The sequence below is a fragment of the Triticum dicoccoides genome, chromosome 5A, assembly GCF_002162155.2.
Source record: "Triticum dicoccoides isolate Atlit2015 ecotype Zavitan chromosome 5A, WEW_v2.0, whole genome shotgun sequence".
Lineage (NCBI taxonomy): Eukaryota > Viridiplantae > Streptophyta > Magnoliopsida > Poales > Poaceae > Triticum > Triticum dicoccoides.
In genome coordinates, this window is record NC_041388.1 from 78,034,724 (window position 1) to 78,057,552 (window position 22,829).

Consider the following 22,829-nt stretch of genomic DNA (forward strand, 5'->3'; position numbering starts at 1 on the left):
CAATAGACATGACAACTTTTAATCCAAATTTTTTTTCATCAAAACATATCAACATGAGATCTAGTTTCGAAGATCTCATCGCGAGGGATTTAATGGTGAAAACGGATTTTCAATCGGATTTTTCGTTTAAGAGATAAAACATTTTAAAAACTGAAAATCCAAAAAAAATCCTACATGCATGCATGCGATGACGTGACAATCTGTTTACATTAGAGACGTGTGATGCGTCTTCCTTCCTGCCACACGTGTGGCAGTTAGTACAACCCTATATATATACGTGACGCGACGCCCTGTTCTCGATAGATCCGTGGTTGCAGAGCCTTGTGCCGCTTGTCGTCGTCAACCAGCAAACGAAGCGATCTAGCCTTACGACCCAGGCCATGGCTGACTTGGACTTGTCTACGCCCCTGTTGTCATGTTGTCAGCGATGGATCTGGCCGAGGAGTCGAACGTGTCGTCAGCGATTGATTTGGCAGAGGAGTCGAACGTGTCCGCGGCTTTCCCGCTGCTGGTGCTTGAGCCGCCGCCAGATTCAGATCGTTCGTCGTACAAGGTCTTCAGCTTGCCGGACCAGAAGCTTCAAGATGTACCTCCGTTGGTGTCGAGCAAGAAGGTATCCTTGCCGACGCCACAGGGCTGGGTCCTGGTCCTGAGCTCCTCCGGTTCCTCGTTAGAAGACGCAGGGACCCATCTGCTGAACCCTAAGGACGGATCAATAATCGAGCTTCCGACTCTCAATGACGACGAGGTCCCGTTGACGTGCAGGTGCGTCTTGTCCAACGTCGTGGTAGCGCCTGGCTGCAGCGTCCTAGTCTTCGACCATGCGAGCCCGGTGATGTGGTTCTGCCGCGTCGGCCAGGATCTCCGGTGGTCGCGCCACGGCTACGACATTGGCTGCTTGGACATCCTGGGCTGTCCCCCCACAAAGAGAAACTTCTTCCACGTTGCCGCCGTCAATGGGAGGTTCTTCTTCTTCCAGTCCAACGTCGACTCTCTCGGCACGCTCGACTTCCAAGCCAACGACGCCTCGGAGAAGCCGGAGGCGCGGCTGGGCGCCATCGCCGTGCCCCGCGTCGAGGTCCCGTTCGGCTTTACGGCCACGTACGTCCTCGAGTCCTGCAACGACCTCTTCCTCGTCCATATCCCCTTCCACGGAATGTGCGTCGACCAACCAGTGGAGCTCCGCGTCTATCGGATGGATTTCTCGGACCCGCCGGCCTGGCGCAAGACGGACTGCATCGGCGATCGGGCTTTCATCCTCGGTAGATCCAATTTTGCAGCGTCCTGCTCTGCCAGCGGATACGGTCTCAAGCCCAACTGCGTCTACTGGGTGAATAGCTTGAGCGAAAAGAATAGCGATCTGCATGTTCTTGGCCTCCAGGACGGCTCGTCGGAAATTGTCAAGCAGTTTGACAATGTGTTGGGTGTCGAGAAACCCTTCTGGATCGTCCCCGTCGATGCATAGTCACCCCAGTTGTCTATGTTCTTTACCCATCTTTAGTTTTTTTTAGGGGAAATATTTATAGTTACTTTGTAAAACTCTCGGTTGAAGTAGAATGTTTTGTGCTTATCTTGTAAAACTCTAGGTTGAAGTAGAATGTTTTGTGTTTACCGTGTGATTTTTTTATGCTTATTTTGCTTACGCTTCAAACCTGCCCATCACTGGGTTCTGACTTTATCTGTTGGTTAACATTAGTGGCACGTGCCTGTCATACATCTGGTCACCTCATCGGTCGCCATGAGTGTCGTTGGATTAGACCCTTCGTGCTATAAGTGTGCACGTGCAACACACGTATTATCATATGAACACAATCAACATTCATTCTAGGGGGAAATATATCAATGATATGAACAAAATATAATGATGTATCAACATAAGAGAGGCAATAAAAATGTTTAACAATGTTGTAATAAAAAGATTACTCAGACTAACACTCTATTGAACATATCGGAGAACCCTGGTATTCAAGTTTTTTCCTATCAAATAGGTAATGCTGAGAACCGAATTTAGTAACTACATGCACGGAAAATTGGCAAAGAACACCTGAAACATTTTCCAAGTGGAACGCATCATTCATCGTAAACAAAAGATACTATGCATAACATTAACTCATTTCATTCTTCGTAAACAAAAGATACTATGCATAACATTAACCCATTTAGTTGTCCGGATGACCAGATTAAATTGTAAGCATTACATGATTCTTATTTCAGTGAAAAGTAATTTTGTTGAATAATGAACTTAACTGGTACTCTGTCCATCTCACAATATAAGAGCGTTTTTGACACTGCACTAGTGTTGAAAATACTCTTATATTATGGGATGGAGGGAGTATAAATAAAGAACTATAATATAGGTTGCACTTAAATGGTAAGATAGGTCTAGAAGATAATAAGAATAAAATATGTGGAATAACTCACTAAAAATCTTCTTTGTTCTTACTATTTAGGGATATCACTATTTCAGTAAGGGTAATGTTTAACACCGGCGCGCTGGCCGGACCTTCGGCCGGTCTCGCGCGCGTCGTGTGATTAGAAGAAAAATCCAGCGCCTCTGTTCGCTCCTGTAGCATAGGGCCCATGCACCGCTCTTTGATTCATCCATCTTATCTCTTTCACACGAGGTGCTCTCAGCCACTCCTTTTCCCCAACACGCGGCACCATTTTTTCTCTCGCATCCTCTCTCCCATCTCCTTCTCCTTCTTCAGCTGACCACCGAAGTGCTGCGAGACCACCACCGGTGTCGGCGACAGCGACCACCGATATGCGAGCAGAAGCTGGCCTGGTGGAGTTGCAACCACGGCGACGGGAAGCTACAACCCCTAGTTGGCAGAGCTGCAACCGATGGTGGGTTGAGTTGCATTCGACGACGCCGCATCGACGGGGCAAGCTACGACTGCTATGGGAGCTGCAGCCACCAGTGGCGGAGCTGCAACCATCGTGTGGCCAAGCTGCATCTAGCGGGGCGAAGCTACGCCCCACGGGTTCGCTGGTGCCGGAACCGTTTAGCTGTCGGTTGCCTCTGAGGTGTTTTTGCTGGAACCGGCATGTTATTTTGCTGGAACTAGCTTGTTTTTTTTGCTACAATCAACCTTGGAGCTCTTCCTTGCTAAATTTGTTTTTGCTGGAACTGGCTCATATTTTTGCTGGAAACTAGTATTTTTTTTGCTACAACCACTGGAGCTTTTTTTCCTATCAAATTTTATTTTGCTGGAACTGAAGCTTTTTTTTTGCTGGAACCTAGTAATATTTTGCTTCAACCGACCACTCGAGGATTTTGTCTATTTTTCATAATTTTCTTTGTTGGACACCAAGATGCAAGCCAACGGCCGCGGCAAGCCAGCGGCGGTGACGTCGGGGCATGCTGCAACCATGGCAAACCGCGAGCTGGAACCAGTCGGGAGGGCTGCAATTCGTCGCTGACCGCGTCCCGAGGGCCCCGCTGGCGGTCATGATGCAATCCTGACGGCCACAGGTCGGGACCCAGCTGGAGCACGTCGACCACGGCCCCGACGACGGCAAGTCGAGGGGAGGGGAAGGGGCGAGCTGTGTGGGGAAGCGTGGGGAATTGGGAAGAAGACGACTCCAGGGGGCGTCAGATTTTTTTGAGAGTGGGGGAGGGGGCGTCACATCTAACGGCTGTTAATGGATGAATCGGACGGGTGCGCTGCGACCGGCCCAAAATTGGGCCGGCGCACCGGCGCCTATCACTGGCCTTTCAGTAATCGAGTAATAATGGGACATGATGCAACTCAACTCATGTGACCTAGATTGACACACTTTTACTGCAGCCAGAGATGATCTCCAAAGTAATGGGTGGGATGAAATTCTTGACAACATCATGTAATCAGGAAATGAAGCAAGATGCCATGAGGGGTATAGCTTGTCAATGATGCAGATAAGGCATTGCCCCTGAGCACCTAGATGTTCAAATTCTTTTGAGCATCTACATATGTTATCTCCTGCAACAATTAGACTTTAGTTGTCTCGGGTAAAAACTGGTACTGAAAGAAGGATAGTATAACTAATAAAGTTGAGACATTTATTTTGAGACGAAGAGAGTAGTACTTGATAGTAAAGTACTAATACCATATCCGGTTGTAATTACGAACAAACTTTCTACTTCGATCATGACATTGCTGCAGCACGTGTACCATGATTGGGATCTAGAAACTATCCACACAAAGTGCATCCTGGCCACATCAGAGACAACACTGCTTCTCCGCGCCCGGTAGCAGTAGTAGCAGTCGGCATGCACAAGCAAACAGCAAACAGAGGCCACCCCGCACACATCACACAAACAGACCACACTCAACATGGGGGGTACAAGCGGAGCAACAGTTCCACACAAGACATGCACGCGACACAGAGGCATCATCCACAGCACGTGCACAGAGCCGCCGGTACATGGATGCACCGCTGCACAAAGTGTTTTTTACAGGTTCCAGTATGTACCGAGGGTTCTCTCACCAATAAGATGCTGCCAGTTGTGTACATTTGTATTCCTCTATTTTCTCTATTTAAGCCATCGTATTTCATCAGATCAGGCCCACCATGCACATGCGAAGGACGCATGCATGGTCCTGCCTCTCTCTTTACTGCTCATGGTACAGACCATGACATGCATGTCTCTGACATTATCTCTTCTCTCTTCATCTCTAAATCCATCACTTTTAATTGCCTTTTCACTATTTACATTGTTCATGTCTTCAAAACAAAAATTTCATTTTCGAAACTTTGTATATATTTGAACTCCTGGAGCCAAGACCTTTAGAACAAGATCAATCTTGAATACATTCAAACACGTTTAAATTTCAACGTTTGAAATGAGTGAAATCAGCTTTATGAAAATAGTGAAATATGATCTTTGAATTGGGTGAAACCAATTTTTTAAAGTGAGTGAAATATGTTTGTCATACACATGACACATTTTTGGGTGTGAAATACGTGAAACTTGTTATTTCAGAATTTTGAAACTAGTCATGTAAAACATATGAAACTAATTATTTTGAACATTTTTCAATGAGTGAAATCGGTTTTACGAAACAAGTGAATTTGTTTTTTGAATTGAGTCAAATCAGTTTTTGGAAATATGTGGAATCGGTGTTTTGCTTTGAGTGAAATCAATTTCTAAACGAGTGAAATCAATTTCTCGCATTGACTGGAATCCATTTCGAACTGAAATATGAAAATGAGTGAAATTTGTTTTCTCAACTTAGTGAAATTATTATTCTGAAATGAGTGACATCAGTTTTTTCAGATGAGTGAAATCATTTTTTTAACATAGTGAAATGAGCTTTTTCTAAATGAGTATAATCAGTTTTATGAAATTAGTGTAGCCCGTTCTTTGAAGTGAATGAAATATGTGTTTCCAAACATGTGAAATCGGTGTTTAAATTGAGTTAAATTTGTTATTTGACACGACCCTAATCTATTTTCCGAAATAAGTGAAATTATTTTTTGTAAATGAGTGAAATATGTGTTTTGGAATAAGTGAGAACATCGTTTCAAAATGAGTGAAATCACCTTTTCGAAGTGAGTGAAACCGGTTCTTTGAAATGACTTAAATATGTGTTTTGATATGAGTGAAATCAATGTTTTAAAATGAATAAAATTAATTTTCCAAAATGAGTCCAACCTTTTTTGGAATGAGTCAAATATGTATTTTCAAATGACTCATTTTTTTTCTTAATTGTGAAATCAGTTTTTTAAACAAAGTGAAACGAGTTTTTGGAAATGAGTTAAATCCGTTTTTTGAAATGCCAAAGCGAATGACATGGTAAAAATTTAAACTACGCTAAAATATATTGAATATTGGTCTTGTTTTAAAGATCTTGTCTTTAGGAATTCAAATATATATAAATATTTAAAAGTAAAAACATTTATTTGAAAGATATCATTTAATAGCTAACAAGAAAGTAAAATGTTAGTATTATACGTTGAGTGGTCTGGGAGTACACATGCATGACTAAATAGAAAGGTTGTAGGGGCATGTTCATGTATTGGTCAGGTGGTGTCAGATTGGTATAGAAATGTAGTTCAACCCATAAAAGACTTACTAGTTTATTAGTCAAAGGACAGCGTGCATCTTGAATGTTGACATGATCGACAGATACTTCACGGGTACATACCGGTTTCGTTAAATTTACTTATTCATGCACCGCTACAGCTATCTGCGTTGGCAGAAGGAGAAGAGTAGCCGATAGTTGTACAAACAAGGTGGGTTAGCGGGAGCATCTGACACCACTCGGGCGAGAGGCCGAGAGACATCCTGGGGAGACGTGTAAGATCTCACATTTAGGTGAGATAATGAGATCAATCCCCTCCCTCCCCCCCAAAAGAAATCATATTTAGACATTTCGAAAGAATCTAAAATTATTTGACAACATTTATGTGGGGCATGTCTACAGTTCCAAAAAACCCAGCTCAAAACTCGTTGTACATTTAGAGATTCAAAAAAGACAAATTCGAATATGAAGATTGACACTATTCATATTCGAATTTGTCTTTTTTGTTTCTATTGATGTAAGTTGAATTAGGAGATGATTTTTTTTGAGATTTTATATCAAACATTGATGAGTGTCTACAAAAAATTTAAGAACGTTTGAACATGTATTATTTTTTTAAAATCGATCTCATTCAATGTGAGATCTCACACAAGTCTACCCCCATTATCTGTACACCATAAGTTCATACAGTAAACTGATAATTCATGGCAAATTTAAGCACCAGTGGTGCATTTACCTCTTACGAAAATCCAGAAATATCCTCTAAAAAAATTCCAGAAATATACTATGTCCTTTACGCGAGACGGCAAGAGAAAGGCCGTCGTACCGGTCTCGTCTGGGCAGCGGCGGGCCCACACGTCAGCCGCCCAACAAACCCTCCACGGCGAGGGCCCACATATCGAAGCCGTTCCCGGTTGGTGGAGGCCGCATGAACCTCGCGCACCCCTCGGGCCCGCCACCCCGCGGCGGCGAGCGAATCAAAATAAACCCAGAACACAACGCCTGCGCAATCCCAACGAACCGCAGTCACAATGACGGGTGGGACCGGCCCTCAACATTGACCCACGTGTCAGCTCCGGTTGACCTCTCCCCCGGGCTGTCGCCGTTATAATTGACGGCGCTCGCGGCGAGGGCGCAGCTAGTTAAAGAGGCATGCTCCCTTCTCGCTTCCTCCTCACCCCGCACTGCCCCACCGCGCCGGCCCCGACTCCGACTCCGACACTCCCCGGCGGCGCGCGCTCGCCGAGCTCGGTCGCGCTGCGGTTCGGATCCCCCGGAGGCGTGCGGCTTCGGCGCGGGCGAGGGTCGGCGGCGGTCGCGATGGCATCCGACGGGCGCGTGGAGCGGATCGCGTCCAGCATCCGCGCCATCCCCAACTTCCCCAAGCCAGGTGAGTGCACATCGTCGATGCCTCTCCCCGCTCCCCCCTCTAGAACCCCTAGCCGTTCGCTTGCTCGCTCGGGTGGGTGGGTCGATCTGGTGGATGCCCAGTGGCCGTGGGGCCGGCGGCGGGTTGCTACCTGGTGTGTCGCGGAAGTCGGCCAAGCTATGCTAGTCCCTGTGGTTTACGCGGTTTTGTCCTGTGGTTATCATTTGTTAGACTTCACAGGTAGCAGCGGGTGGACGCCGGTTTGGTGTATTTTGCTCAAGTGGAGCAGATGTAAACCACGCTAAATTTTAGTATGACCATTATAAGGTGTTGCGAAATAACTGAGCTAGTGCTGGAGAATATAAAATCTTATCGAAATCATGGCATCGAACAAAACGACAGCCATATTTTACTCAAGACAATCGTGAAAGTTTGGTAAGGTAAACTTCAGCTCACAAGTGTATAGACCATACATCTCCTAGGTTAGAACTTAGAACTAACTAAATAGTGTAAATTGGTGTTGTAGCATATTGCTGCTGCGGTAAATGAAGTAAGAAATTCCTGTGTTTTTATGGTGAACCAATAGTCGTTACAAGCAGGATGTGTCAATTGCCATTGCCATTTGCCAACAGCTGTAACAACTTGTGTAGGAAGCTAAGCAAACAGGAGACTACCATAGATTTCTTAATGGTAGATTTATACAATTACTTATCATTTATAGGCTAGTGAACAGGGACTTAAATTGTGGAACATGGAATTGATTCTGGCTGGTAGCAATTTGCTTATAGTCATGCCCTGATTTTTCTGCAATGATGGGCGACATGTGAACTATTGGTTTGGGTGGTGTTGAGCTGTTGGTAAATGGCAAGTGTACCTTTAGAGCAGGATCATGTGTGATCTATATTGTTACATGCAAGGAATAATAATTATTTAATTTAATCATGTATCTCGTTGTTTCTTCATGCAGGGATTTTGTTTCAGGACATCACAACCTTGCTTCTCGATCCGCAGGCATTCCGTGACACCACTGACCTCTTTGTCGAGCGGTACAAGGACAAAGACATAACTGTAGTTGCTGGTAATGTGAAATTAAGCAGAATGCCTTTTGTCTTTAATTTTCCTATTATTTAAAGGACAAAACTGTAAATGTGGTTTTTATTTTCTCTGGTGTTAATTTATCATATTTGTTGCTATTATTATCAGGTGTTGAAGCCAGAGGATTCATTTTTGGTCCTCCCATTGCATTAGCCATAGGTGCAAAGTTTGTTCCAATAAGGAAGCCGAAAAAATTACCTGGTATGTTCTTTCAGTGCTTAATATGCAGAAGCTGCTTTTATTGAACAGGTATACTTCAGGTCTCGAACTGGATGCATTAGCTAATAATGTTGCATATTTATACTAGGTGAGGTGATATCGGAAGAATATTCTCTGGAATATGGCACTGACAAAATTGAAATGCACGTAGGAGCTGTGCAGCCCAATGACCGAGTCCTTATTGTGGATGATCTAATTGCCACAGGGGGAACCCTTTGTGCCGCTGCCAAACTTATTGGTGAGCTTCTATGTTCAGTTCTTAACGTGCTTTATTCCTGTGTAGAAAATATCTTAAATGCGTGAATGGAAAACCTTGTTATTCAAGGTTCATTTGAGTTGCAACTTGCAAAATACATAACCCCCACCCCAAACTTGAGATAGCTGCCAACCACATGGAGCTTTTTGCCAGCCAATTTCCTGGTTCCTCATCCTCAAGTGCTCTCCCACGTCTCTCGAAGTACCTAGTGATAATCCTTGAGAGGAAGACCAAGGACATGTTTGAGATTTGAAATCTACACTGAGAGATGCATCCAGTTCATCTCCAAAGATTCATCAAACTTATTTCTTTTGGTAGGGTCTTCTAGACGGTTGGAGTCCCTTGAGAGCTTCCTAGTTTGTCGATAGACTCACCAAGTTTGTAAAGGCTATGGTTCACCTTTGAAAGGAAAATACATGGGGCTCCTTTGAGAGGAATAAGCTTGAGAGAGAGAGAGAGAGCCAGACCTGACCTTTGTCATCGGACACCTCAACACGTAAAATCCCTCAAGGGTCCAAACTTCGGCGACAAATTGTCCTCTCGTTGGTTTACTCTTTCCGCCTACTTTACTAGCTTGTTACCTCGGTTGCTAGGGCCACTAGTTGCTTAGCTCATATAGTTTATTCTACCTAGCTTTGTGTGAGAGAACCTTTTAATTCTGCATTTATTTGAAAAGGTTTAACTTTTTTAAGAAAATCAATTCATATTCATAAAATATTTCAGTTCTGCAGTTCTAAGAAAATATCTAATTTGGAAGAAAATTTGGTAGTTGCCTATTCACCCTCCTCTCTAGCCGACATCTTTGAACTTTGATCATAAAAAAAAAATCCTTCATAGATTAAATGTCCACATTCGTGCATATGCAAAGTATTTAAATAGTTCCTTCTAAAACTAGCTGTCTGGATTTTTCTGCGAAAACCTTGACAGTTAACTGTCCAACTCGGATCCAGCACTCTGGATTCAATAACCAACAACCACTTTGGCCGATGTGGCAGCTACCACGCACAACCGACCAACTGCTTCCCACCTGGACTCTCGGTTTCTAGACAACTCGACTTCCACCCGGAAACTCTGGATGCCCAATATAGGTAGCCACAAAAGCTTCCCGAGGTAGCGCAGGTATGTGTAGGGACAGCCGAGGCGTTCATACTGGGTCAATCAATCCAGATCCGGACAGTCTGGGTCAGATCTAGAGACTTCGGTTTCCACCCGGGACACTTTGGCTGCTCATCATAGGGAGCCACAAAGGCTTCTATGGGGAGCCCAAACATGTCCATTCTTGGCCGAGGGGTTTGGATTGGCCTGATGAAAACAAGCTTGGTCTGTCTGGCTCCAACCCAAATACTCTGGCTTGTAAAGATTTGGTTTGCATATAGGTAAGAATTTTGTCTTTGCGTGGCAAGGTTCGAGTAATGTGCATTGAGCTATTTTGCGAGCGTTCCATGGAACCCCCCTTAACAGTATGACTTGCATATACACACCCAATGTAAGCTTGATCACTTAAGACTAGGGACACTAATGTTCTGTTGGTTTTGATGTCATCTTTTAACTTCTCCGTTCGGGGATACACTAATATCGGTTCACTTCACTTCCGTGAGACTAAATCGGAGCTTTCACTCATGAAAATTATTAGCCCCTTAATAGCTTGTTATTTGGCTTGTTATTTATCATCAAAACCCACTGGGATTGAATGCACTTTCAAATGGTAACATACCTCCCAAGTTCCGAATGGAATGCTGTCCAATTATGCTTATATAGCAGAGGCGTGAATTGGTGACCCTTAGGGTGCTCACATCACTTTTGGAAAACCAGTTCATTTGTTTGAACTAAAGAGAAACCTAGTTCATTTGTTTGAACAAAAGATGGTTAGAGGGTTTCCCTAAAGGTTACCCATTTGCACCCCAAACTTATTACATTTTTTCCTATTGTTTATCATATATGCTGATTCATTTATCTTAATGATGTCCTACGTTGTAGAGCGTGTTGGAGCAAAGGTGGTTGAGTGTGCCTGTGTTATTGAACTGCCAGAGCTGAAGGTACATTTTACTTCCAATGCATATCTCCCTGTTTAGGTGAACAAAACATTAAAGGACAGACCCAGTGCATAGAAGCTCCCACACAAGGTGGGGTCTGGGGAGGGATTATAGGAACCTAGTCTTACCCCTGCAAAGTGCAATGCAGAGAGGCTGGTTCGAACCCAGGACCTCTTGGCACAAGTGGGGAGGACTTCACCACTGCGCCAGGCCTGCCCTCTTAGGTGAACAAAACATTGGTCATACTTAATTGTTAGAATTATTGTCATGCTCTTATTAGGAATTTTCCATTCATGTATTTTTTGTTTGGTTAGCTTTTGATAAGTAATCATTGGGAGGTTTGGTTTCATGTAGTTAATGCATGCAACTATGAGAATTAGTTGCATGAATGAAGGACAAAGGAACTTCACATTGATGTGATTCTATCGAGGATTATACCACTTGTTATCCACCTAAATATACTAGGATTAGACAGTTTCGTGCTCCATGTGCTTTTATCCTCGTGCAGTTGAATAACACAATGCCTAGTTCATGCACACTACCATTGGTACAAGCAGACTGAGAATGCACCTTATGACTTGAGGCTAGCTACAAGGAAGGAAAGATGTGCAAGCCATGATCAGAAGTTCACCAGCGAAACACTTAAACTACGCTTTTCTGCAGTTTTTGAAATAATAATTAATTAACTGCCTAAGGTCATGAATTTTACAGCTTAATGAATCATAATTTTCATCTATGAGCAAAACTGAATTCTAGTTAGATATGACTTATAGTTGCTTATCATCAGAATTTTGGTTTGTCCCAATGATGTTTCCCTTCTGCATGTATGTCCTAACCATGGCATGTATTTCAGGGCCGGGACAAGTTGGGGGACATGCCAGTTTTTGTCCTAGTGCAGGCAGACGAGTCAGTATGAAACAAGTTGTGACTCTTGAGTTGTTCCAATGATGTTTCCCTTCTGGAACTATACTGGAAGCAGCAAAGATATCCGTTACAACTTAGCTAGTTCCTATCTGGAGCTGCTCAATAAAAGTTTCATCTTTAAATTTGTCCTTCTGGAACTGTTTGGGAATGCAGACTTGATTGTTGTTCCCTGTAATATGTGGCTTATTTCTGTCAAAAACAGTGCAAATTATTCATGTCAATGAAGGATAATCTGTACTGAAGTTTGTTTCTGTTGCTACTTGCTAGCATTATTTACTTTCATGCTTTGTTGGTGCTTGTCATGACTGAAAATTGCCGACCCATTTTTTGTTGATGTATTCAGATCTCCTGCATTTATCTGAGATTTTTGTGGTGTCTGTACTTGGTACACTCATGGATGTGTTTCTTCGATGACCATTGGCCATGTTGGGTTATGGTTATGTTTTTGTAGTTTGATGTGTGTCTACTCAAATGTACGTACATTGTACCATCTTAGTGTCGGTCGAGTTATGAGTTGCATCTGGCCATGTCATGCGGTTGATCTTACCTACTCCCTCTAGTACTTGTATGGTTGGAAAATCCCCAGACAGAATTGCACTTCTGAATAAATAAAAATTAGTTGCTCAGGTCGATCAGGATCTTGAATCTTTGCCAACAATAATTCTGTTCTTGTTTGAATTTTTTGGGTTATCATCATGCTATAATTGAACTACCTACCTGTGAGAAGGTAATTTCAAAGGATACGGGAACTTCAGTAGTTTTGTATCCAGTTGGAATTTCATTTCTTTCTGAGCATGTATCATGGTCTATTTTTGTTAACTACTCCCCCTGTTCCCAAATATAAGTCTTTGTAGAGGTTTCAAATGAACTACAACATACGGATGTACAGACATATTTTAAAGTGTAGATTCACTCATTTTGCTCCGTATCTAGTCCCTTGTTGAAATCTCTAAAAAGGCTTATATTTGGGAACGGAGTAGCAATATTGCTTAACTGAGCTATGCTTTTGAAAGTTGGAACTCGAAACTATATGGCCAAAATGTTTTGCTAGGGTGTTCTTTTTGCAGCCATAGTCAACAATTTGTGAATTAATTCTGATGCTTCCTTGTCTGATGTCCTAATCGAAGATGCCAGAGTATTGTTTGACTTCGAAGTTATTTATGTATTCAGGGAATAGTTTCAGGATTTCCTTTTGACGTTGAACTATTATGTATAATCTCTGACTTCTATTTTGTTTCATGTTCTTCGAAAGTTTCATCTGTTTACTTTGACTTCTTTTGCCTGGCATTAACTGATGAATGTTGAAATTCTTTGTGGTTTCTGGGGATAGGGGCAGTGTAACTACTATCAATCTTCATATATGAAGAAAGAAATATATTATCTTGACATTGGTGCCTGCATACTTTTTAGGTTGTGGTTTGATAAAATGTTTTCTCATTGAATATGTTTAAGCTGAATGGAAATTGTATCTGATGTTTTGGTATCGATGCATGACTTCGTTTGGAAGCTACATAGTTCAGTCATAGCACAATATCTGTGTTTGACTAGTTTAGACGGCAATGTGAACAATTTTTACTGGTTAGTGCCCTAATTCCCCCCTTGCTATTAACTTCGGAAAATACATTGAGGAACTTGGTTTCTTGGTAAACTATCGTATTGACTTTTGTGCGATCAACACAAATAATGAAATAGTAAACAATATTGCATTACTTTTGTCAACTGAAAGTGACATAAATATCACAACTCTTATATTCTTACTTCTGCTTTTATTTAGTAATATATTTGTTGATTTAGAATCCTGTGGATTGTGATCACTTAATGCTGACATGGTAAATTGCTCCCACCTCCCCACAATTCATTACTCGGATATTTACTATGAGCAGGTAAACAAACTAACTGACATACTTTTTAAAATATTGGACTCCTATTTATACAAATAATGTTTGTTTATAAAACATAACCTCCCATTTTATAATAATGTCAAAAACTTAAAATTACGATATGACTTTGAGGAAGTGAAAAAGGAACATGTAGAGATATTCTTAGATCTGTAAGTTTAGCTATCTTTTCAAGCAGCTATGTTCATCTTAAAAAACTATTATTCTTCACAGAAACCATAGCAGGGGAAGCCTATTCCTCAACATAGTTTATTCGTGCCAGTTTGTGCACATAATTTAAAAGCTAAGAAACACTAACAAGAGAATATCTTTTAGGATATTCGAAAGGGAGTAATCTCACAAGCAATTTGGCTTTCCCATGCTATTAGTTGACCTTCTAGGAAGCAGAAAATAAACGTAACCGCATATTTAGTAATGATCTCATGTCAAGCTATTCATTCTACTCTGTTAATGATATCTGCTTGCCTGTTTAGGTCTTCTGTAATGCATAATTGCATATGCATGCAATTTTGCCGCGTAACATCGGAGGCATCCTTGCTTCTTTGATACAGCTAAAGGGTAGGGATCATGGTCCATAAACTAACCTCGTATTGTTTCCTTTGAATCATTCTCCTTGCCAGCATCTTAGTTGTTCTTGTTTACCAAAGAGGGGCATGCAATCTTTTTTCAGAACATGACAGAAGTACAGCTGATTTGTGCATTGTGGTGGATCTGAGTCATGTGCAGCTATTGATTACTAGATATATACGCAGATCACTTCCTACCCATGAGGATAGCAGGATCAGATCTCCATGTCGGATGTCGCGCAAACTTGACACCTTAAAGGGAGACCTACATTGTGACACCCATTCTGGTGATGCACATGCTCATTGATTGTTAAAACGTGCCATAATCTGAATTTAAGATCTAACTGGGGTTTCAACACAGTTTTTTGGGAATGTTGCTGTAATGTTACCATGTTGACCTTCGGATACGTTAGAATGAAGAAACCAAGTGATGACAATGAATGATACAGATCTGTTCATTTTTTCAGCACATTTTGCTGGTCCATTATCACTGCATTTCTCTGGTTTGATGCTGTTGGCAGAAACTTATTTCTATGTTAGTTCAGGATAGAAAGTTTAACTAGATTGATGTCGGTTATCGTGTGTAAAATGTCAATGTGGTAAATCTTTCAGGATACCAACCTCCAACATCTTGCAAGTGTTGAACATCAATGCTGCTGCTGCTGCTGCGGGCACAGGGTGTGAGAATTATTTGCAGATCAAGACCGTGATATCCATAGAGGCGTGCTTTCATATATCCTCTTTTGAGTTCTTAAGAATGTTCAGATTCCTTCCACCATGTTCGTGCAGGCATGTCTTTGCATATCCTACTTTTGTTTATTCCATCTCTAACCAACACCAGTACACATATTTTTGAAAGAAAGAAAGCATGAGCACATAGTTGTCTTGATCTTATTCTATTCTATTCCAAGGTAAACTCTTGCTATCCCGGTTCAGAGCTCATAGACTTCCTTTGCCTGTCCTCGATGAATCATGGACCAATGATTAGTAAAATGTCTCTAATCATTGTGCGGTTTCTTCGGAGACAGGCCGCATAACTGTAATCTTGGACAAGTCACTGTCTTGCCCACCAACCAGCAGTTGAAATTCTTCAAACTTGTCGTCTTCAGCTCTTCACATCCTCACAACATACCAATGTCTGTTGCTGATCGCAAACCTATCACCACACACTTCATGCCACCCATTGACTGTCCTTTGTTTACTCATGCTCACATTTTCTTTATTCTGCAGATGTTGTTCCCTGCAACCTCTCAGAACTCTGAACAGTATAAAAGCACCTGAACTGTTGTGCATTTGTCTTCACCCCTCTCAACAGCAAGTGCCTCCAACCACACTCCCCAGGCCGCCCTTCGCCTCCAAGGCTCCCAAGTCCCAAATTCACATCTCAATGGAGGCTGGAGGCCTGATTTCGGAGGCTGGCTGGACCATGTTTGACTTCCCGCCGCAGGGCGAGGAGTCCGATATCATAGCGCAGCTGCTTGGCACCTTCCCCTCCCATGGCGAGGATGCCCAGCAGGATCTGCCTTGGTACCAGGCTTCCCATCCATCCTTCTATGACACTGATCTTAATACAAGTGCATGTAGTGATAGCAATGATGGTAGCTTTGCTGTTCCATCCGAGTGTATGGGCTACTATTTGGGTGATTCAAGTGAGACCCTGGGCATCAGCTCCTGCACTGCACCACAGGACCTGAACTTGGTCCAGGAGCAAGGTGCTATCGAGTATCTGAATATGATTCCAACCATTTCCCATGATTTGTTCGGGAACGGCGAGTCAAGCTGCCAGGGTCTCAACTCGGTCAGTGCTACTAACAAGAGAAAGCACTCGGTGGAAGAAGAAATCGAGGGCCAAGCAAGAGTAAGTCCTGAGGATGACTGATCATTCTGTTCACCGGCTATGTCTTTTAGAAAGATACGTTCATGCTGTTAGTGTGAATACTGACTCTAATTGATTAATTGCAGGGTCGGAAATGCGCAAGGAAGGCTGCACCGAAGCGAGCAAAGAATGCCAAGCAAACCGAAGCGAGCTGCTGCACCTCTGACAATGACTCGAATGCTTCTCAAGAGTCTGCGGATGCTGGTGTTACTCCAAAAGGCAAGGCCCGGGCTGGACGCGGGGCGGCAACCGATCCCCAGAGCCTCTATGCAAGGGTACTGCCAATAATCATCTCTTTCGCATCTGAAGGAATTATCTTTTGCAACTGAATGTGAAGTACTAATTCTCTGTTCTTTGCTTGAGCAGAAAAGGAGGGAAAGGATCAACGAGAGGCTGAAGACACTGCAGACCCTTGTGCCCAATGGAACCAAAGTATGCTTCTGAACATTCATGCTACTGGTAGCCTACATGAATAAAAATGCTAAGATCCAATGGCTAAATCAACAATGTTTTTGTATTGATCTTGCAGGTAGATATGAGCACCATGCTTGAAGAGGCAGTCCAGTATGTCAAATTCCTGCAACTTCAGATCAAGGTGAGCAGTTGCTCAATTTAGTTCGCTTCGACATCAGACAAATTGTTCCATGGCGGACATTGCAACTGACGAATTTCTCTCGTCAATTTTCAGGTCCTCAGCTCTGATGAAATGTGGATGTACGCGCCGATTGCGTACAACGGGATGAACATTGGACTTGATCTGAACATGTAGAGATGATTTTGGCAGTCTCAAGCGGGAACGCAGTTTGTGTTTGAGATAAACGAAAAACGAGTTCTCCACTAACCATTCAATGTACCTGTGTTACCATGTGTCGTTTTGGAAGCTGTTATACAGATCATCATAGGCGCAGCAGTAGCATACTTAAACTTGTGAAGAGGCCCTCTTAGAGGATCAGTAAACTGAAGATAATACTACCATTTTCTTGACATTAGCATGAAATGCAAGATCTTGAAAACTTGTAGATTTGTATTTGTTTTCTTTGGAGCAAATATAGTTCTTTTGTTGGCATGTGATGATTTGTTCAATGATCTAGTCTCTTGTGGTTTGCAAAGTTGCAGCCTTGAGGATCTCAAACCCTGACACTTTAAGATAAATGACTGAAACTGCGAAATCATATTGGAATGAGCTTCATAATTTTTGGCGGACACAATCGTTCGGTCTTGCGATATACTATGAGCTATCACCATAAAAAAAAAAATCTCAATTCCATTTTCTCCACCCTTTCCACTATGAAGAAAATAACCATGCGTGTAGCTGACCGTTGACGTGTATTAGAATTTGCATTGACATTTCCAACATAAAATGAATTCATTAATTATAAAGTTTTAGATGCGAGAGAAAATGTATTATTAAGAGGGATGTGATGTGCTGCACAAATCGTGCACTCTCCATTCTAACATTTGTCCTAGACAAATCCTCAAACTAACTTCTGAAAATAGGGTTTATTTCAGTCTGACCCTAGATCTTTGCGACCTTACTTTCAATTTAGGTCATGATGTTGTGCGGGTTCGTTGTGCTCGGCAACATGGTTCTCGAAGGGCCGAAGCAGATCTTTAACATTGGGAAGAACATTCATAGAGTGGCGAAGGCCGCCAGGGAAGACCTCTCCTCCAGCGCCTTAAGCGCTAGGGAAGGTAACGAGCGCCTACAGGCGCCCCATCATGGGCCGGCCCACACAAGTACGAAAGCATTTCGAACGGGACGCTCCGGTTTTCTCGATTTGCTGGTCACGGTTGATCGTTCCACCATTCGCCATTGACCGTTGACTTTTTAAGATTTTTATAAAATAAATTAGGAATTCAAAAAATTGTTTGCGCTTTTTTAAAAAAAAAATCACGGTTTCAAAAAACAAGTTCACGACCTCAAAAAAGTTCATGAGTTCAAAAAAAGTAGTTCATGGGTTTCAAAAAAGTTGATGAATTTGAAATAAGTTCACGAACTCGACAACATTCACAGGTTCAAAAAAGGTTCATGCATTTGAAAAAAGTTCACGATCTTGAAAAAGTTCAAGAGTTCAAAAAAAGGTTGCGGATTTCAAAAACATTTAATGCATGTGAAAAAAATTCACGAATTTTAAAAAAGGACACATGTTTCAAGGATTGGGGAAAAAGTCCAAAAAATTGGAAAAAGTAAATGAATTAAAGGAAAACAAGTTCACCAATTTGATAAAAAGTTCACAAATTTGAAAAAAACACGCATTTAAAAAATGTAAAAGAAAAGAAAAAACCAAATAAAAACCGTCATGAAAACCAAAAAAAGAAAAGAGAAAAAGTTGTTAGAAGCTTCACAAAACTGGCTAGGTTCACTTGCCAAAAAAACGCACGCACGACAAAACATTGAGCAGAAAACTACACAGGCGACAAAATGTTTGCAACCCACAAAGGAAAAAAATGTTAATGGGCCGAGCACAAGGAAGGAGGGGGTGTACGCCAGTTTGTGCCAACGCCTATAACTAGGGCAGTGGGCGCCAAATAGGGATAGGGCGCCAGGCGTACAAGCGGGTGAAGCCACACAACAGCTTCGAGGCCAGAAGCCTGAACGCACTACGCCACACCAAAGTGAGCTCCGACTCACAGGGCAAGTGAGCCTTGTCAAAGGAATGCCGCCCAATACTAAGCAAGCTGCTATTTGGCACTATGTGTGGAAATCTGGTCTGTTCTCTGTCAGTAAAATGTATAAACATGTGATGGGACCTTCAGATGTGCATCATCTGTTCAGTGATTTATGGAAAGCAGCTAGTAGAATCAGGCACAAATTTTTTTTCTGGTTGATATTGCATGACAAAGCCAGTACTAGAAGTCTGCTTAAAAGGAAACATTTCATGCTACAAAGCTATGAATGTGCTATTTGCCATGATCATGTTGAGGAAACATCAATTCACCTCCTCTCGGACTGTAATTTTGACCTATCTTGTTGGGACATAATTGCTCCAAATAGGCACGGAGGAACATCTGCCTTTGATGATGTTATGTTCCTCAAACAATCTTTCCCACCTCAGATTGCCATGGATATTGTGATCATGGGCTGTTGGAATATTTGGATGCAAAGGAATGGAAAGATTTTCAGAAACATTGACCCAAGTCTGGAAGCCTGGAAACAAGGTCTGCTTCATGATCTTTCTCTGGTCAAGCACAGAGCAAAAAGGAAGAATATTGCTAGTCTGGAGCAATGGATAACCTCCCTCTCATCTTAAGTCTCTACTTTTTACTTTCCAATGTTAGAGAAAATAGGAGTTGGATAATTTTTTACTTTCCTAGTACTTTTCTTCTTTTTAGCTTAGTTTCTATATAATTTTATATTAATGAGAATTACCGTAGAACAATTGTTCTATGGTTTCGGGGTCAAATTTTTTTTTACTAAGCAAGCTCGGCAGCTAAGAACATCTCGAATAGCAGCATAAAACAGTGCAGTATCTGTTCATTTGGCATTTGAGAGAAAAAAATGGTTTCCAACAGCAGCCCTATCCTAAATTTTCTGAATTTTTTTAGGCAACCCAACAAAAAGGCTCTAGATGCTGCAAATATACCACACAATTGCGAAGCTGTAAACCACCCCCCTCTCCCCTTCCGCGTAGTTCACCCTCGACCTTGACATGTGTGACTCACACGATGTAGGCAGACTGACAGAGTAACTGGAAATACAGTGCCACGTCAGCATAGTTAATGTCTGAATACTGTGAATGCATTATATTGATGGAAATATGCCCTAGAGGCACTAATAAAATGGTTATTATTATATTCCCTTAATCATGATAAATGTTTATTATTCATGTTAGAATTGTATTGACCAAAAACTTAAATACATGTGTGGATACATAAACAAATACCGTGTCCCTAGTGAGCCTCTACTAGACTAGCTCGTTGACCATAGACATGAGTTGTCATTTGATAACGGGATCACATCATTAGGAGAATGATGTGATGGACAAGACCCAACCGTTAGCATAGCATATGATCGTTCAGTTTACTGCTACTGCTTTCTTAATGTCAAATACATGTTCCTTTGACCATGAGATCATGAAACTCTCGGATACCGGAGGAATACCTTGTGTGCTATCAAACGTCACAACGTAACTGGGTGATCATAAAGATGCTCTACAGGTATCTCCGAAGGTATCTGTAAAGTTGGCGTGGATTTAGATTGGGATTTGTCACTCTGTGTATCAGAGAGGTATCACTACAGGAATCACGCACTTTGCCATCTGCCATGGCTGACGGCAAAGGCCTTTGCCGCCATCAGCAGACGACAACATGTCCGGCTGAATAGGCTACGACGAAGGGCTCTTTGCCGTTTGCTGATGGACGACAAAGATGAAATGGTCTTTGTCGTCCGCTGGATGGCACACATGGCAGCTTATGGCAGTTAGGGGGTTAATGATGCGCTTTGCCGTCTGCTGGCGGATGACAAAGACCATTGCACCTTTGCCGTCTGCCAGCGGATGACAAAGTAACCAAATAGGCCAGCCCCAGGTGCTGCCAGTGCCCCCAGGTTGCACAGGTAGCTGCCATGTGGCAGCTTTGCCATATGCCTGTATAGCCCCTCTTTTTTCTTAAATTCATTCAATTTCAACACACAAGTTTCAACACACAAATTTCACAACAGACATATGACATATCCAACACACAAGTTTCATCATATATACATACATAACCAACACATAGTGAAGGAAATATGCCCTAGAGGCAATAATAAAGTTGTTATTTATATTTCCTTATATCATGATAAATGTTTATTATTCATGCTAGAATTGTATTAACCGGAAACTTAGTACATGTGTGAATATATAGACAAACAGAGTGTCACTAGTTTGCCTCTACTTGACTAGCCCGTTGAATCAATGATGGTTATGTTTCCTAACCATAGACATGAGTTGTCATTTGATTAACGGGATCACATCATTAGAGAATGATGTGATTAACTTGACCCATTCCGTTAGCTTAGCACGACGATCGTTTAGTTTGTTGCTATTGCTTTCTCCATAACTTATACATGTTCCTATGACTATGAGACCATGCAACTCCCGAATACCGGAGGAACACTTTGTGTGCTACCAAACGTCGCAACGTAACTGGGTGATTATAAAGGTGCTCTACAGGTGTCTCCAATGGTGTTTGTTGAGTTGGCATAGAACGAGATTAGGATTTGTCACTCAGATTGTCGGAGAGGTACCTCTGGGCCCTCTCGGTAATGCACATCACTATAAGCCTTGCAAGCAATGTGACTAATGAGTTAGTTACGGGATGATGCATTACGGAACGAGTAAAGAGACTTGCCGGTAATGAGATTGAAGTAGGTATTGAGATACCGACGATCGAATCTCGGGCAAGTAACATACCGATAACGAAGGGAACAACGTATGTCATTATGCGGTTTGACCGATAAAGATCTTCGTAGAATATGTGGGAGCCAATATGAACAACCAGGTTCCGCTATGGGTTATTGACCGGAGACGTGTCTCGGTCATGTCTACATAGTTCTTGAACCTGTAGGGTCCGCACGCTTAACGTTCGGTGACGATCGATATTATGAGTTTATGTGTTTTGATGTAACGAAGGTAGTTCAGAGTCCCGGATGTGATCACGGACATGACGAGGAGTCTCGAAATGGCCGAGACATAAAGATTGATATATTGGACGGCTATATTTGGACACCACAAGTGTTCCGAGTGATTTCGGAGAAAACCAGAGTACCGGAGGGTTACCGGAACCCCCCGGGGAGTATCTGGGCCCTAATGGGCTTTAGGGGAGAGAGGGAAGGACTGCCTAGGGCAAGTCGCGCGCCCCCAAGGCCTAGTCCGAATTGGACTAGGGGGGAGGGGCGGCGCCCCCTCCTTCCTTCTCTTCTCTCTTCCCTTTCCTTCTCTCCTACTCCAATTACATGGAAGGGGGGAATCCTACTCCCGATGGGAGGTGGACTCCCCAGGGCGCGCCATAGTAGAGGGCCGGCCCTCCCCCTCCTTCACTCCTTTATATACGGGGAGGGGGGGGCACCCCATAGACACACAAGTTGATTGTTTCCAGCCGTGTGCGGTGCCCCCCTCCACCATAATCCACCTCGGTCATATCGTAGCGGTGCTTAGGAGAAGCCCTGTTCCGGTAGCATCATCATCACCGTCATCACGCCGTCGTGCTGATGAAGCTCTCCCTCGACACTCTGCTGGATCGTGAGTTCATGGGACGTCACCGAGTTGAACGTGTGCAGATCGCGGAGGTGCCATACTTTTGGTACTAGGATCGGTCCATCGTGAAGACGTACGACTACATCAACCGCGTTGTCATAACACTTCCACTTAGGGTCTACGAGGGTACGTAGACAATACTCTCCCCTCTCGTTGCTATGCATCACCATGATCTTGCGTGTGCGTATGATTTTTTTTGAAATTACTGCGTTCTCCAACAGTGGTATCAGAGCCAGGTTTATGCGCAGATGTTATATGCATGAGTAGAACACAAAGGCGTTATGGGCGTGGGTATATACATATTGCTTGCTGTCACTAGTTGTTTCTTGATTCGGTGGTATTTTTGGAT

The 22,829-nt window shown here is 42.7% G+C and overlaps 3 protein-coding genes across 3 annotated transcripts; all 3 read left to right on the plus strand.

The window, feature by feature from the left end:
* The first annotated feature begins 202 nt into the window (after nucleotides 1-202).
* Nucleotides 203-1,465, plus strand: LOC119299226. The gene has a single exon (XM_037576478.1). It carries the CDS (start codon nucleotides 416-418, stop codon nucleotides 1,463-1,465), a length of 1,050 nt encoding a protein of 349 aa, XP_037432375.1. The 5' UTR covers nucleotides 203-415.
* Nucleotides 1,466-7,145: 5,680 nt separating this feature from the next.
* On the plus strand, nucleotides 7,146-12,206 carry LOC119299451 (adenine phosphoribosyltransferase 1-like). Its single transcript, XM_037576681.1, has 6 exons — nucleotides 7,146-7,398; nucleotides 8,345-8,455; nucleotides 8,581-8,673; nucleotides 8,780-8,929; nucleotides 10,925-10,983; nucleotides 11,834-12,206. Exons 1-6 carry the CDS (start codon nucleotides 7,161-7,163, stop codon nucleotides 11,894-11,896), a joined length of 714 nt encoding a protein of 237 aa, XP_037432578.1. The 5' UTR covers nucleotides 7,146-7,160; the 3' UTR covers nucleotides 11,897-12,206.
* A 3,431-nt stretch (nucleotides 12,207-15,637) lies between these two features.
* On the plus strand, nucleotides 15,638-17,310 carry LOC119297025 (transcription factor RSL3-like). Its single transcript, XM_037574990.1, has 5 exons — nucleotides 15,638-16,226; nucleotides 16,331-16,519; nucleotides 16,611-16,676; nucleotides 16,774-16,839; nucleotides 16,933-17,310. The coding sequence occupies exons 1-5, from the start codon at nucleotides 15,756-15,758 to the stop codon at nucleotides 17,011-17,013; spliced, it is 873 nt and encodes a 290-aa protein (XP_037430887.1). The 5' UTR covers nucleotides 15,638-15,755; the 3' UTR covers nucleotides 17,014-17,310.
* Nucleotides 17,311-22,829: the final 5,519 nt, after the last annotated feature.

Coding starts and splice junctions, on each gene's coding strand:
- LOC119299226 (XM_037576478.1), top strand. CDS start 416: ATGTTGTCAGCGATGGATCTGGCCGAGGAGTCGAACGTGTCGTCAGCG.
- LOC119299451 (XM_037576681.1), top strand. CDS start 7,161: ATGCTCCCTTCTCGCTTCCTCCTCACCCCGCACTGCCCCACCGCGCCG. Junction 8,456..8,580: donor AGACATAACTGTAGTTGCTG/GTAATGTGAAAT, acceptor TATTATTATCAG/GTGTTGAAGCCAGAGGATTC. Junction 8,930..10,924: donor TGCCGCTGCCAAACTTATTG/GTGAGCTTCTAT, acceptor CCTACGTTGTAG/AGCGTGTTGGAGCAAAGGTG.
- LOC119297025 (XM_037574990.1), top strand. CDS start 15,756: ATGGAGGCTGGAGGCCTGATTTCGGAGGCTGGCTGGACCATGTTTGAC. Junction 16,227..16,330: donor AAATCGAGGGCCAAGCAAGA/GTAAGTCCTGAG, acceptor GATTAATTGCAG/GGTCGGAAATGCGCAAGGAA. Junction 16,840..16,932: donor TCCTGCAACTTCAGATCAAG/GTGAGCAGTTGC, acceptor GTCAATTTTCAG/GTCCTCAGCTCTGATGAAAT.